This window comes from Festucalex cinctus, chromosome 2, assembly GCF_051991245.1.
Source record: "Festucalex cinctus isolate MCC-2025b chromosome 2, RoL_Fcin_1.0, whole genome shotgun sequence".
Lineage (NCBI taxonomy): Eukaryota > Metazoa > Chordata > Actinopteri > Syngnathiformes > Syngnathidae > Festucalex > Festucalex cinctus.
The window spans coordinates 16,864,447-16,880,937 of NC_135412.1; the positions used below are offsets into that span (position 1 = coordinate 16,864,447).

Below are 16,491 nucleotides of genomic sequence, written 5' to 3' on the forward strand. Positions count from 1 at the left end.
CCAAACAAACTACAAAACTAACTACTTCTACCAAATTATATCATTTCACTGCAATTTTTTCCCCCTTAATTGGCTCATTCAAACTGCACGTTGGCTTCCATGTGGCACAGTTGTATAACAGAGTATAGTTTTTCTTTCATTTACTATAGTTTGACGAATAGAGAGTAGACAGAAAGTGATTAATACATGAGGTGGTTGACGGTCCTCACAATGTGCAATATTATAATAATTCAGAATATGAAGACATTTTTGATAGTCGGTATTAAACGTGGCATGCCAATGGAGACTGAAGGATAGACTGAAAACCAACTTGGCACGGGATTTATTTACAATAAAAACGGCAACAAACATTTGCTTCATGAACTATACTTGTTTGTGATAAGGCAACTGAAATGATCCGGGTAAAGTACAGCTCTTCCCTTTTATACAATAGTCAGAAAATAATTTAGAATCATTTTAATCCAACAGCTCTCAAAAAATACAATTTCAAAGGTAGAGATCTGGAACATAATTCATTGTTGATTTGGTCAAGCCTTTTTTTAAATGTAGAACTCCAACAACAACAACAACAACAACAACACAAACAAACAAAACTATTTACACAATCAGTAGTTGAGTTTGAGCATTTTCTTTTCAACTTCAAAGCAAATAATTCCATTTTTATTTCTTGTACCAAGTAATTAGTCGACCCTGAAGAGTTTCACAGTTCAAAACATTCAAATTCACTCCAAAGGAAATCACAGTCCAAGCTAGGAACAAGAAGAACGTTGCAGTTAATGTCCCTCTAAAAAGAACCAACTCAATCAATAAATAAAACAAGGAAATAAAAGCAAACTAGAAGATAAAAATAGAAAGTGGTCAAGAAACACAAAGCATGAAAACAAATGAATGGCGGATGCTTCCAAAAGTTCATAGCACATCTCAGCCGCACTGGAGTGACTCAAGTGATCTCAATGGAATCCTGCTTCCTTCCATTGATGGACATTGACTTCATGAAATTTTGAGGGGCAATCACATTACAGTTTTTCATTTGACTTGTTCATACTTTTTTTTTTTTTTTTTTTTTTAATGCTATCACTGAAGAGTCCGAAAATGGGAAAAGCACACAAACACTGTCAAATGTGAAACCAAATACAGTGGTGCCTTCAAACACAAGTTTTATTCAATCTGTGACCACACCTATCCTATCTATAATCATCTCTACCCACTGAAATGAAAGGACATGAAAATGTTTGCAACATGCTTTTAAAAATTATTATTACAGTATAAACATGTCAGGAAAAAAATAGCACTCTATATTACACTAAAACAGAGTAGTAGCATAATGAAATAGAATTGTGTAAATAGGTAAACAGTTTGTTCATCATGATTTATGCATCAATTTGCACATCTGCTACCGCTGGTGCGCCAACCTTGACCACCAGGGGGCAGTATAATACAGTCATATAGAAAAACGTACAGCGAAAATCTGCTAATTATTGACACTGATTATTATTGATTCTTTTACATGCTATTTATTATTACAGCCAAATAAGTGTGGGCTTCTGTGAATAACAGTGAAAAGGTTGCATAAATGCAAAAATGCATAAAGGTGCTTAGTGAATCTGCAAATGCTGAACTCCAAATATGTAGGGATGTAACTTTTTGTTTTTCAAAAAGTATAGAGAACATATGCCAATGAGTATTATGTTATTTCTCTACATGTTTTGTTCACCCCTTTGTGTTCAAATATCGGTTATCGTTGCTAGTTGTTAGCATGTCTACGACATTTTCCATTTTGTGTTACTATTACACTTGCGTGGGCATTTCTAAAGCAAAGCTGTTTGATTGTTTGAGATGGACAATTTGTAATTCTTTCAAACCTCGACTGGGATTATAGACATTAAACATCTTGAATCTTCTTTTTTTGGAGATGTATTCACTCCTTGCCAAAGTGCTGCTTGTTGCAAAGTGCGTTGAGTTTGCTGCCACAATACTGCGCTCATTTGCGCTTTAAAGTAAAAAAAAAAAAAAAAAAAAAAGCCTAAATGATGTCTCATAACTCAAAAGATGTGTGATCACTCGTGTCTCAAGGCATCACTGTATTACTTTGGATATTGTGCTGGAACACCAATTTGGCTATTTGTGTAATGTAATCACAGATATTGATGTGATCCAGACATTATATTTGTAATTGTTTTGCATGCTTTTATTGATGATGTACACTTGTATCTGGTGTGGATTTTGTATTCTTTTACATGATTTATTCCTGCCTTGTAACATAGGCAAAGGGACTGTTGATGAAACCTAGCCTGTCAGCTGACTTGGGTGCATTCACATGTATTAAAATATTCATCAACATGCACTGCCCCTTTTCAAAAATAAAGAATTTGAATGAAACCAGTAAAAAGCCGCAAGATCATTTTGACAAGAGTCCCACGGCCTCCTTTTCATCCCGTGGAGTCGGAACGCTCAGGCAGACAAAATGCATTTCAGGTTGCGGGAACCGTGAGTGAGCATTCGCAGCTCAAGACAAAGAAAAGAGTGTCAGGAAATCACACTGTGCAAAAGTTTGGCCCTCCTGACGCTCACCCGCCGTTGACGCGTGACTCCGCGGCCGTCACCGAGCAGCCATCGGGCGATCGATCGTCCGCTGCTCTTCTCCCGCGTTCAGCACATCGGTCATGGCCAACGCCGGCACTTGGCTCGTCTTCCGGAGGGACCGTGACTTATGGGAATGCTTTGGAAGAAGAGGAGATGAAAAATGTCAGTCAAAAGTTGTACACAAAATAAATAAAAGTCTGCTTGGATGATGCTCCAACCTGAAGATGGAAATCCGCGATGCGAGCAGATGGGCCGAGCTAACAGTTCTGCACACAAAGCAATCAAAGCACAACTAAATGAGAACAGCAATCGGCAAAAGGCGATGCCTTGAGGTACGAGTGACTTGTCAATCGGATTATATTTTTGCTTAGACTTGTGAGCGCAAATCTGAGATAAAGCGCTGTATATGACAGCAGTGAACTCAACTCAAACCTTTCAGTTTTTATTCAAACATAAAACAGAAAATTCCATGTTTTTGTTTTTTTTAATCTTGTCTTGTACCAATTTTCCTATATTTTGTTTAAAAACGAAATAGAATGTGTTACACTAAAAAAAATGCTGTTTTTATTTCCCCAAATATTTCAAATAAGCATATTTTAGAGCTATAATTTTAATACTTTGATATTTTTGCTCATATCGGCTCATGCCTATTAATAAATTTTCCCGGTGTGTCTGTGAAAGCTGCTCGTTGCTCTGCAGTGCGTACACATTTAAACCAGGCATGCCGCTTGGTGGTAAACCACAAGAGCTGTGCTAACAAAAATATTTTTGTCAGCCAGCATAACAAACATATACTTTAGGTGCACATATGACTGTTATGCAAGTAAATTATATATCGGGATACGTATCACCTTGAAGATCAAGTATTGGGATACATATGTATCGCGATACGTATCGTATCGTGACCCGTGTATCCGGATACGTATCGTATTGTGAGGTTGGCGGCAATACCCAGCCCTAATGAAAAGGTCTGTAGAGAAGCCAAGGAAAGAAGAATAAGGCCGGGTGGACTCACCGGTGACGACTGATGATCGTGAGGTCGCTCGAGTTTGATGCGGATGTCGGTTCCTTTCCCTCGCTCACTTTTAGCAGGACCTGAGCGATTGGTTAGCACACAGGGGGCATCATTTGTGCCGCTTGTTGCACTCGCATATGCAAGAGCATACAGAAGGCTTTGATGCAGCTTCTGGCATGAAGAGGTGGCTTAAAGCAATGGTAGTTATTACACAAACGGCCAGCAGGTGGCAGCAGAGTATGAGACATCAGCTAGGGCCATGTTGCCACAAAGTCTTTTTGCCAGTGTTTTTAACATGAATGTGAATAATGACGAGGTCGGTTCCATGTTTTTATAGCAAAATAACAATATTCTGAGGGACTTGCAAAATCTGTCAAAATCCAGTAAAATAGACGGGAGTAAAGGGGGTTGCTTCAGTGAAAATGGCTGCGAGTGAATGAGTTAAAAATTAGTGTGATATCTTATAATGTTCATTTTTGTTTTACAACTTTAAATATAAAAGAATAGTATTACAAATGCTCACTTAACATTCTTTTATTAAACTAAAATAAAAAGAGTCATGTCTCGTAACATTCTTTCTTCTTTTATTTTTAAGTTTAAAAAAAAATCAACATTAAATACATAGCCAAAATCTTTTAAAATTAAACTGTTAAAAAAAAGGTTACTTTATTGGTTATTTGACTTTAAAAGTAACTTAAGTTATTTGACATTTCCCACAAATTGACAACCGGTTCTGCCAAAGGTTAATTGAAGTGAATTTTTAATAGTGACAATTAATAATCAAGTTTCTTTTCAATTAATAATAAAATAAAAACCTTTTTTTTTTTTCAAGCTAGATTACACTTTGATAACAACACAGAGTGAGCATTGTACCTCAATAATTTTTTATCAAATAGTGACTAAAATAGAAACATCTTGAAAATGTAAATCTTTCTCTCTTGCTTGGTTATTCAATTCAAGCTGAAAACACTTTACTTCCTTCCCCTTATGTATTCGATAGTGAACAGTTGCTTTATCAAGGACTGGGGTCTCCTCCTGTGCTTCAGTATTCGTTAATTATTAGTTTTGTACCACATACACGAGTGACTACAAGCCTGCCTTTTGATTTGCACGCCCGCTTACCTGGTGAGCTGCCGCGGCTGTTGGTGCTGGCGCTGCTCACGCTGTCGTCCAGCCACGTGCTGTACGTGAGAGAGTCTCGCTTGTGTGGCGTGCCGGCGGACGACAAACTCTCCTAACAGATCCAATACGACTTTCAGGTGAAATGAACAACGTGAGGAACACGGGGGAATATTTTGAAAGCTGAAAACTTTCTGCGGGAAAATTCCGCATCTTAACTTTCCATGAAAATTTACCGGCAACTCTATGGAAATGTTCCCTTCTTTTGCAGTATTAGGAACTGGAAACTCACCATGCCCGTGTCGTAATCCTCCACTGCCTCGTTCTCCTCCACCACGCTGGCGAAGCTGCTGGCGTTGGATGAGGAGCGCGAAAGGGTGTTGGCCTCAGGGATGGATGGGGCCCTGCCGTCCAAAATACAAACACAGTACATGCTACGTTCAACCACCAAACCACCACAGCAGCTCATCAAAATACTATTTTCAATTGACTGAAAAATGCAAATGAGCAAAATGTGACTTTTTATTATTGCTATCTGTTTTTGTCTTTTTTAATCTAACATTTAAAAATACATGAGCTTTTTTTTTTTGTTACTATACATATCTACTATTTATTGTGTAATTGATGCTAAAGGGGTAGGACCTGATAAGTTTAGATTTCTAGTCCTTTTCGAACATGTGTAAATGTGTAGCTAATGACTGGGTGAACCATTGCAAAACTTTTTTATGTTGCTTTTGTTGCTTTGTTGTGTTTGTTGCTTTATATGTTATGTATATTTTGTTCCACATGTACTTTTATAAACAGTATACATGTTCAAAATAAAAATAAAAAATGACCAAAAAAACAACACTCTCTAAAAAGAGAATCGTTGTACTAATTTAAAGATTACAAATTGAATTGTTGACCAAAAAAATGCTTCAAGTGGTAACACATGATTGAATTAAATTCATCCAATGTGAATATATTAAAGGGATACTTGACTCATTGAGCCATTTTCAGCAGTAAAAAGTCAATACTTTGTCTACATTTAATGTGGTAATTTCATTATTTTTCATGTACAATTAATACCTTTAAAAAATATTTTTTCCTGTTGCTGTCGACTGATGATGACATCACCTGTGCCGAGGAAGTAGGTAATGGCCATTCATGGCTCACCTGTTTTCTGGGTTTGATCAGTAAACTGAGCCATGATTGGTTGTTACCTACTTCAGCACAGGTGATGTCATACTCAGTTCACAGCAAGTGGAAAAATTACTTTTTACAGGTAGGAATTGTACATGAAAAATAATGAAGTTACCACATTAATTGTATACAAAGTATTCCATTCCATTAAGTTTTCCATTGAAAATGGAAAAAAGAAAAACGAATGATACTCTGTTCCAACAAGATGGCAAGTCACACCTGCTCTTGGCGGTGGTGAGCGCCTCAGGTGAGCTCTGATTGGACGAGTTGTCCGATTTCTGGTCCTGGGAGACGTGGCCGCTGTCGGGGGTCTTTTGGGTGTTGGGGGAGTTCTCTCTACTACGCCGTCAGACACAAAGAACGTCAACACTTCAATTATTCTGCTCCAGTCAAGATGACTTTTTCAAATTGCACCTTCTCTCCTGCACTTCCTGAATGTTTTCAATCCCGATGGCACTACTTCGCCTGGAGCTGAAAGGACCAGATTTTTTCCTGGTGGGGCTTTTCCCTGGGATGATCAAAGACTGTCAGGGAAAGAGAGATAAAAAACACAGTTAGACTCATTAAAGTGAGTCTAGTCATTCATTCACATTTAAGTTATTAATATCAAGATCTTCTTATTATTAAAATGAGTCTATCATGCAGCTAAAGAAGGCAACCAAAACATTCAATGGTGTCAATCAAAGTTCAAAACATGTCATTAAAGTCTGTAGCTTTACCTAATGGTATGGCTGGTATTACGTGAACTTGTTGGGTTGCAGTGTTACTTTTGCAATTGCTAATATGATTAAATAAAAAAAGTGGACTATGCATAATGAAGCGGAATGCCTTTGGAAGCTGGATTTATTTACCAAATGTGCCCAGTCAGCAACCTCACCTTGAAAGCTTTAAAATTACATTTGCAAAGCTTTGTATTCAATGTAGCATCAAAGCGCAAGGGAAGTACTATAAAAAAAATAAAATAAAATAAAAATTTAATTAGGGGACATTAAACCATAGCTATCATTTATTTAAAAACATAAAGTGAAACCTATTGCAGTAAGGATGATAGTCAGAGTAGAAAAAATATTAAGATGGGAACTTGAAATATAAGTGAGTGGTTTACTTTTAATTCTGTTGTCTTAAACAGGCACATTTTTAAATGCTTACAAAATAATCCCAGAAATTATATGACTTTTTTTTTTTTTTTTGCAGCGTAGTGGTGCCTTGAGATACGATGAAGCCGACTAACAATGCACTGTATGGTGGCAGCGAACGCTACTCGCTTCACAAAAGTAGCGTTCGCCAGGCAGTGAACAGTTCTTCAAAAACCTCAAGATGGTTAATGCCACTCCCACTGAAAGTCGACTGTCAAATTAAACATAAAACCAAGAAAATGAAACGTTTTTAATGCTAAGAAATGATGCAAAACGCCAGACAGACTGATTGCCGCATAGATACAATAAAACAATATTCACAGTCGTATAGTCTTGATCCTCTGTGAAGAATGACTAATATTTCTGTGGTTTACTAAGGAGTGATCATCTTCATGTTTCTCCATATGTCTTTATTATACCGCCACCAGCTGGCCAAGTGACGCACTAGAGGCTGCGAATCCTGCGGGATTCACACAGGATAGGAGTCAACTGAACTTTTAATCACGGGACAGGATAAAAAGTTCCCGGGAGCAGACAGGAGCAGGATCATACAGAAGGGGGAAAACTCGGACCACTGCGGCTTTTGTTTTTGAACTGGATGACCTCCAAAATGAGAGTGGTATGGGAGAGGGAGTCATTCTGAACAGAAGGACGGAACAGGAGAGGATTTTTTTCCCCCCAATATGGTCCGGGACTGGGATGGGATTTTTTCTGTGGGATTGGTATAGGACAGGAATGAAAATCCCTTCCTGTGTCACCCTCTAGCGTGCACACCAGAAGGAGCAGGCCAATGTCCCATTGAATGGAAATAAAAAGCTGAGGCAAACTATTTCTTCTTTATATTCTATTAAATTATCTTATATTCATTAATATTATATAATAATTTAATATAATATTATAGAGTATAGAATCGAATTAAAAAAAGACAATTGTTTTTGGGAGACTGGAACGAATTAATAGCATTTCCAACCATTTCAGTGGGGAATGATGATTTGAGATAAGACTGTTTTGCATTATGAGTTTTAGTGGTCACAAACTGAATTGGTATCTCAAGGCACCATTGTATTTGCATTTGGAATTTGGGTGTTGTGTTTTTTTTTAGTACTGTATTGCATAGAATAAAAACAAAACAGTTTGATCAAACACATACTTGTATGTATAAATCGCTGACGTAGGGCAGAAACTTTGTACCTTCAAAACCGTCATTTTTCAGGAGACCCCAAAAATGGCGTCTGTTCAACCACTGCATTATCAAAGAGAGGAAGTCATGTTCAGCACTTTAGATTGGTCAGTAATTTAAAAAAAATGACACCCACACGTGTGGACTGGCGAATAGTCTAGATTTGAAAACGAATAGTTTTTAAAGTTGCCAAACTGTGTCTTATGAGGTTTTGGCCCGACTCCAGCGAACTATCAAAATTGGAAAAACTGATCATTTCTGCAGTGGTCTCTTAATTTTGTATTTATCCATCATTTCATATTAAGTCACTTTCAAATAATAATAATAATAATTAAAAAAAATGTCATTCACGTCTTGGACTTGGCAATGGTGCAACGGTTGCCGAGCAGACAGACAACAAACAGAACAAGAGTTGAGAATTAAACATGAACCTCTTCTACTGATCCTATTCCTATGGCACTGCCTCGACGTCCATATTTACTGGGACTTTTGCCTGGGACAAGCAATGACTGAGCCAGGCAGGAAGAGAGAGAGATGGAGAGCGACAAAGAGAGGGAGGGGGGGTAGAGGCAGATGGTGACAGTCGACAAGGAGGGTCAAAAACGAGAAAGAAACAAACATGAGATTCCATGCAAGTCGTGTCCTTCAAACAAAAATACAAAGCGTGCATCGTTTGGGTTCCGCGTGGTGTGACACGGGCGGCTGCATGAGCGAAAGAAAAGGTGAGCCGGGTAAGTGAGCCTGTGAGGAGAAGAAGATGCAAAAACAAAATGATGCAGCAGAGGACACAAAGTAACAAGTAAAAACACTCGGCTTCACACCAAAGCAGCGCTTTTAGGGAATTAGTTGAAAGGACCATTGTTAGTGTTCATTTGCCAACCTGGAAGTGATACACAGAGATGCGCCGGTTTCTCAATAAATTTTTCAAATACATAACACCACCTACTTAAAATGAATAAAAGTCATTACTTAAACAAATCCGTAGTCAAACAGGTTGGTCAATTCTATCCCTGAAAGGAAATTAATGAATGTATAATAATAATAATAATAATAATAATAATAACAATAAAGATTTGGTCCAGTTTTTTTGTGTTTTCTGAAAAAAAAATGGTGACGGTATTCAATATCTGATAGAGGAAAAAATATAATGGCAATGATGTTTGGGTCCATTTAAAACAAAAAAAAAGGGAGAGCCTGAGGACCGCTGGTCAGATTTGTGCTCAACTATAATCTTTTTATTATACAGCTTATGGTCAAAACGCAGTGGGACACAACTGCTGGTGAATGGGTTAATCAATCAGGCATAAAGTTGCCAAATCTGTATTTTGTTCTTACCAAAACCATTGAAGTCCGTGTAAAGTGAAAATAAATATGTCCTGTGAATTTGACACGCCACTGAAATAAATGGCGTTAACGTAAAAACAACAGAGTAAAAATATCACTCACCATTAGCTAGGCTTCAAAGAGCCGAGGGCGTTTGGTACATTCCAACAAGTATTATTATTATTATTATTATTATTATTATTAATATGACAGTAACGTCACAATTGAGTGTTATATGTGTTTGCACATTTTCAGCAATTATCCTCAAAACAAAAGCCTAAAAAATATTTAGAAACAATCCTGTGATTTCACTTTACAGGGTCCTCAACATAAACCTTGAAAAACGTGATATGTACCAGCGACAAAATAGTGAATAGCTTCGTGTTCAACAAAGCAGACCGGTAAATAAAATGAGACAACCGCATCTGCATATGTGCTTTTTAAGTCTTTTTGTGGTTTTTGTGAGAATTTTCTAATGTGCAATATGTGAGTAAAGGTCAGGAAACACTGTCATAATGTGACACACACGTACACAACAAACCCACACCCCCACACCCACATTAAGGCTGTACAGTAATCCCCCCTCCATCACGGGTTCCCGGTTCGCAGTCCCACTGTTATGTGGATTTTCTTTTGTACAGTTTGTTAATGTATTTTGTTTTGCTTTTTGTTTATTTTTGGTGTAATTCCACTGCCCACCACTAGATGGGGGCAAACTATTGTGTTTGTAAATTTGGAAAAAAGAAGAGTGAAAACAGGAAGTAGGCTTATTTCAAGTTGAGTTAGGTTTTTGCTGAAGAGTATGGAATGTTAAATTCTCTTCAATCCTGATTTTTACGCCGACAGAAAGTGCCAGCTGTAGATTCACTTTATAATATATATCTTTGGGCATAGATTATTGTTGTTTTAAAATCATAAATTAAGTTTGTGAGTCTGGAGTCTGGGGGAAAAAAAAAATCTGTTTCCTATAAATATGAGGCGCCCCAGAGAGGAGGAGGCGTGTCCCTTGGTAAACGAGGAAGTGGAGCACTTTAGCGAGTTAACCAAAAGTGAGCACCGCCAACTAATTTCACTTCTTTCCTGGGACTAAACAGTCGTGGCACTATTTTCTCCTTTTTTGAGGTACGTGATAGCACTTTCGCTTTTCTAGTGGCTAACTGGCGGACGGCATTTGTGCTAAAAATAGCTTTGGCATGGATGATAAACACTGCTGCTACCTCGGTACAGTTCATTAGCAAGTAAACAGTTACCAGCACTTGAGTACTACTTCTTTGCTCACCATTCTGTCCCGGCTGGCCGTGTTGTTGCGCTCGGGGTGACAATAGAGAGGACGCTGTGTGTGACGTGGCAAGTACTCGAAGCCGATTGGCTGCCACGAGGCGAAAAGCGAAAAAAGTTAAAAAAAAATTTTTTTAACTTTGGCGAATATGCGATTGTGCGGATTTTCGTCACGAATGTGCAGCGCGCCAAACGCATCCTCGGCGCCGCCCCACGCACTTTCGTTCCGTTGCGCGCAAACTCCATTGACTACAATGCAAACGCACCACCGAAACGCCTTCCCATGCTTTTGGTGAGAACGCAACATGACTCAATATTGTTGTCCTATCCATTCATCTCTCTCGATGTGTTTAAATGTGTTGGCATTGTTTTAAAACTTTTTAAAGCCAATACAAAAAATAATGTGCCGAAAATGCTATAAAAACATGCCTTTCAATAGGGTATTTCACCTATTTTTGGAATGTAACCCCCACGATGGATGGCGGATGACTGTGTTCATCAGAATGTAAGCGACAAGTCGCTCAAAGTGTAGCAAGTCTCAGGTGCACATTGAAGGAGGTGCATGACATCACCTCATGTACAAGCTTTGGAAAGAGAGAGCCCAGTCCCACGAGGCACAGAGCTTCAGCCACTGTGAGACGTTAGTGCAGCAGGCAAGTGAGAGGAGGGGGAGACACGAGCGAGCGAGCAAGCTCTACTAGTAGCTCTACAGGAGAAAAGAGGGCCCGCTGTGCAGCTCCCCAAAGAGCAAGAGGAGCGGGGCTGTACTTACTATCCCTGGGAATTTGGGGCTGTCTGCGGGGGTGCTGTGGTTAAAGCTCCCGCTGAGGCTAGCGGGCATCGCGTGCGGCTTCCTGAAAGCATGACCCATGGCGTCCATAGACTGGCTCCTGCTGCGAATCACCCGCTACGGAGAGAGACGAGGAGGAGGACATGCATTGAGATGGCGACCACCCCTTCGGCATCGCTGCTGGATGACGGGAGCCTCGCGGCTGATCTACAGGCAGCTACAACACTGATCTACAACACTACAGGCAGAAAGACTGATGCAGGGCTGCACCAAATAATCATCTTCACCATTATTTTCATGAATAACGAAATCACGATTATTCATTGTAAGGGATAGACTGATTATCGGCTGGGCAGATTATCGGCTGGGCCGACATTCAACATTTCGACAAATATCGGCATCCGGTATGATTTGAAAAGTTCACCCAACTATTTATTGAAATTTTCAGTTAACTTAGTAAGAGATACTGCTAGACCTGGAAACTCTGGACCTTTTTATTTGAAATTAAAACATTTCATTATTTTTGAAATTTTGGGAAACTTTATTTACTGTAGAAAACCTTCGGGAACAGCGATATTTCACTTTTTAAGATGATTACCCTGTGAGCTCCCTGAACTTGCTAGATGATGGCTATTGTCTATGAATAAAAAAAATATTATATACATTTACCAAATCTGAAAGGTTGCACAATAAATATATTGTCGGTGTCCTGTGAAAAACACAATTTGTGTCTCTTTTTTTTTTTTTTTTTTTTTACATTTATGGGATGAAACTGAATGCAGACATTATAAAAACGTAAAAATAAAAAATGTTTATGTCCATTTATGTCAGTTTTTTACAGGACAGCAACAATATGCTTATTTTTTATATTTTTTTTTGCTTTAAATATCGGTTCCAAATATCGATATTGACCTCCTTGAATACTAATAATTTGTATTGGTTCTGAAAAATCAGTTTATTGCAAACATACAATTAAGTTCTTGGAAATCCTTGAATAAATGAGGGTAAATGGCCAATAGGTGTTTATACATGAAAAATGTAGAGTCCCCCCCCCCCCCCCCCCACCTAAAAAAAACAACAACCCAAAAAACATAAGTAATAATTACAAAAAAAAAATGTAAATATATATTTTAAAAATTACATATAATGCTGAGTGCAATCACAAAGTCCAGACAATGGATGCCCTTTGGAGTCGCCCGCTTCTCACCACACTGCTGCTCATCCCCAGTTTTTGCTATCCTTTCTTCTCTCGACATGACACACCTTTATCAGTCCATCCAATGACTTTAGACTCCAGCTAAAGTGTGTGCTCGCTTGTTATTTAGGCAGCTTCATGAAGCCTTAACCATGCATTCGCCCCTGGTAGTTAACTGACTGCTAGTTGCGAAAGCACTTGTTTAACATGCGTATAGCAGATCCTGCACTTTAAATATAAATAGCAGTGACATTCAGGTTCATTCAGTTGGGGCTTATATCGTGATCCTGATTACAATTCAATTCATTGTGAAGAACCTGGTGTTAATTCCCCCTGACAGACAAGGAAGCAACCGAGATGTTTTAGTCCACGCAGATGGCTCACATGATGTTTAGTGAGCTCGTAAAGGAAGCAAGGGAAGGTGGCGCTCTGCGGGGAAAAAGTCAAGTGTGTTGATATGCAGGCGCAGAACAGAGTGGACAAGCAGACGCATCTAGAGGTGAAAATCAGGTAGAAAGCAAGGAAGCATGGGAGTAAAAATGAGAGTGACGTGATGCAGCGGGACAGAGCATCTTCCTGCTAAAGTCCTCAGAGTCATGAAAAAACAGCTCAAGCCACAGAGGAGACAGAGAAGAGAAGACAAATGCCAGTTTCATGCATCATCATGCATCACAGCGGTCCCCAAATGCTGGGCGTGGCCCTCGTCTCGCTCAGTCGGCCATGTTGAATAGAAACAAACGCGGGCTGGGATCCCACCCATTGCATTCAACAACAACCTCCAGTGAATCTTTGAATGTTTTTTTTCCTATGCCAATTTGTCAAAATACAGCGGTGCTTTGAGATACAAGTGAGCCAAGATAGATTTTCGAGATACGAGTTGTCATTTGGCTGAAGAAAGATGTGAATTTAAACAATCTTTTAAAGCTTGGCTTTCCATAATGTAACGCCATATAGCTTAATGCCAACAAACAATACAAAAATGCGAATTAACTATAATTTAAGAGCAATTGAAATTTGAATGTAAACAGTAGATAGAGCAGGGTTCACCAATTCCGGTCCTCAAGGTCCCAAGACCTGCAAGTTTTAGATATTTCCGCCCACTAGCACACCGAATTCATACAATCAGCTGATCAGCATGCCTGATAACGATCCTGATCTTTAGTATCAGGTGCATTGGTAGGCGGAAACATCTAAAACCTGCAGGAATCCGGACCTCGAGGACCGCAATTAGTGTACCCTGCTCTAGAGCAACAGATTTAGACAGATAATATAAAAATACACAAAGACAAATATTCTTTTAATCTTTAAACACAGCTGCTTACAGAGAAATGGTTAATTTCTCTCCTTTATGTACATACAGTTGCACTCATAAATTTACGTAATCTTATAAGCACAACAACTGTATATCCACATCTGTATGAGACTGTCCCCAAGTGGTCAGGGTGCGTATACCAGAAGGAGCAGCACAATGTCTAGTGAATCGAAGCAAAAAACGTTGGGGAAAAAAAACGTTTTCTATTTCATTGTCATTACTGTATATTTTTGTAAAAAACATTATTTTGGGTGCTCCTTTTCTTATTAAAAAACCTAAATACTTTCATTTTGGTGGAAGCTCAAGCAGATTAATTTCCATTTTCATTTATTTTGGTAAAAATTAGGGATGTAACGATATCTAAAGCTCACATTTCGGTTATCACATGGTATAATAATTATTGCCATATTGTGGGAAAGCTCACAGCATTGCAGGAATATTCCTGCTACACGGTGAAAAATCCGTCTTGAAATCATACATATTACTTCTATCCCTGTACTTTCATATATCGCCAAGAATTTTTTTTTTATTGCTGCAGCAATAACAATGTGAAGCTCACATTAACAAAACTAGCATTTCTTGAATATGGTTTTGAGATATGGCCTATTCTACTGTGATTCCATTGCCTAAGTCCAAAAATTCAAGCCAAGCCACAAACACTCTCAATAAATGCAACACAGGTATAGAAACAACCAACATTAATAACATAATCACCATATTGCATCTCAATGCACGACTGTTTAGCTTTCCACAAACGCATCTGTGTCGCAAAAAAGGTTGGGGACCACTGCTGAATCGCTTCTCTTTAAAGAATACTTCCACGTTCTGAGAAAGGCTTTTTGTCAATTTCTTCTTCGAACAATGCCAAACACTGTGTCAGCAACATTTGGAAAGGAAGTGAGGCTGTTTGTTGGAAGCCTCTGCTGCCGCCTCGCCAGTTACCTTAAAGGACTCAAAGAAGCCTCCGCCTCCTCCTCCGCCGCCGCCGTTCTCCAGCTTGTCGTCATCTCCCCCGACGCCCATCATGGCCTGGCTGTTCACGTGCAGCTCCTCGTACAACGTTTCCAACAAGGCCGACCGCGTTCGCTCCTAACTCAGCCACACGCACATGCGCAAAAGGACACACTTGTTGTCATTTTGATCTGAAAAGAAAACGATGATGAAGTAAGACCAACCTCTAACTTGGCAAACTTTTCAGCTTTATAGCAGGCGTATTCAGCATTGATGAGTTTCGTGAAAAGGAATTCATGGAAATCGAGGCCCTGCAAAAAAAAATGTTAGATAAAAAAATGGGACGAGATTGCCCGCATTTATAAGTTGACATTTTCTTACTTTTCTGAAGACAGCCGGGTTTGGGAGGGCGGGACCGAAGAAAGGTACGTCATCTCGTGCAGTCACGGACACCTGGTAGTGTTAGGTAAAGTGAAATATGATGCAGTTTTTCCCACTAGGCATTACACAATCAGGATTTTTTGAGCCGATCGGCGATCAGTGAGTTTGAAAAAAAAAACGATAGCTGATCACCGATTTGATCAGAAGGTGGATCAATATACAGAATCTATTTAAAAACTTGAATATGTACTCTACAGTCGGCCATCGCCATTCATGGGGCATAGGGACCGCCCCGGCCCACGCATAGGGAAAACCCACGTATAAACAACATGAATTGAAATGGATGGGGGGAAAAAAATGCTTCAAAAAATACTGATAGACAATTAAATATAACATGTAATGTCTTATTTTGTAGAGCCGATCAATGTTAGTGATCAATCAGGCAAATGAATACACTCGAGCCAATCATTTAGCATAAAATGCCAAATATCGTTGGATCCCAAACCAGCCAATCAGATCAATGTAAATTCTATTTTCCACAAAGAGTTAGTGAGGATCAAGAATAACTTCATTCTTGTTACCTTTTATAGCATGTCTGTTCAAAAAGAAGCTAATTTTGGGCCAACATACTGTGATAACTAGGGATGGGCGAGTACCGATACCAGGTATCGTTATCAGGCCGATACCAGCCTTTTTTCAAGTACTCGTGACGCAGACGAGTCCAAGCGACCGATGGCAGAGGGGGAAGACGTTAAGTGAGTCCTCCTTGCCTGTAACTGGCGCTAGCTTGCAGCAGCAGTTTTTCACCAAAACTTCACCGGTTTGGAAATACTTCAAAATTGTGAATCTTAAACTAAAAGAACATTTTTGTGTTTTATTTTGAGCGTTAAGACTATTGAAGAGTGACTGTGCTGTTTTGGTTTTGTTTTTTTTTGTCAAAATTAAAGGAAATATATTTGTTTAAAACTATCTTTTAGTGATTTTTTTTATTTGTCAAAATGTACTACTGGTATCTGCAGTTGGTATCGGTATCGGTATCGGTCAAC

At 38.9% G+C, this 16,491-nt stretch overlaps 1 protein-coding gene across 18 annotated transcripts in view; it reads right to left on the reverse strand.

The window, feature by feature from the left end:
* Positions 1-305: 305 nt before the first annotated feature.
* The window catches only part of rap1gapa (RAP1 GTPase activating protein a), a 70,656-nt gene continuing 54,470 nt past the window's right edge, over positions 306-16,491 (reverse strand). For 12 of the 18 annotated variants that reach the window (XM_077513385.1, XM_077513386.1, XM_077513370.1 and 9 more), the window contains 12 exons: positions 15,446-15,517; positions 15,289-15,375; positions 15,056-15,202; positions 11,589-11,723; positions 8,647-8,724; positions 6,314-6,423; positions 6,119-6,238; positions 5,010-5,121; positions 4,721-4,832; positions 3,599-3,678; positions 2,802-2,849; positions 306-2,719 (listed from right to left, as the gene is read on the reverse strand). In XM_077513385.1, the coding sequence (XP_077369511.1) occupies positions 2,841-2,849; positions 3,599-3,678; positions 4,721-4,832; positions 5,010-5,121; positions 6,119-6,238; positions 6,314-6,423; positions 8,647-8,724; positions 11,589-11,723; positions 15,056-15,202; positions 15,289-15,375; positions 15,446-15,517 (1,062 nt within the window). In that variant the 3' untranslated portion in view covers positions 306-2,719; positions 2,802-2,840. The remainder of the gene's footprint in view (positions 2,720-2,801; positions 2,850-3,598; positions 3,679-4,720; positions 4,833-5,009; positions 5,122-6,118; positions 6,239-6,313; positions 6,424-8,646; positions 8,725-11,588; positions 11,724-15,055; positions 15,203-15,288; positions 15,376-15,445; positions 15,518-16,491) is intronic. The other 6 variants (XM_077513369.1, XM_077513374.1, XM_077513376.1 and 3 more) reach the window with 6 other exon arrangements.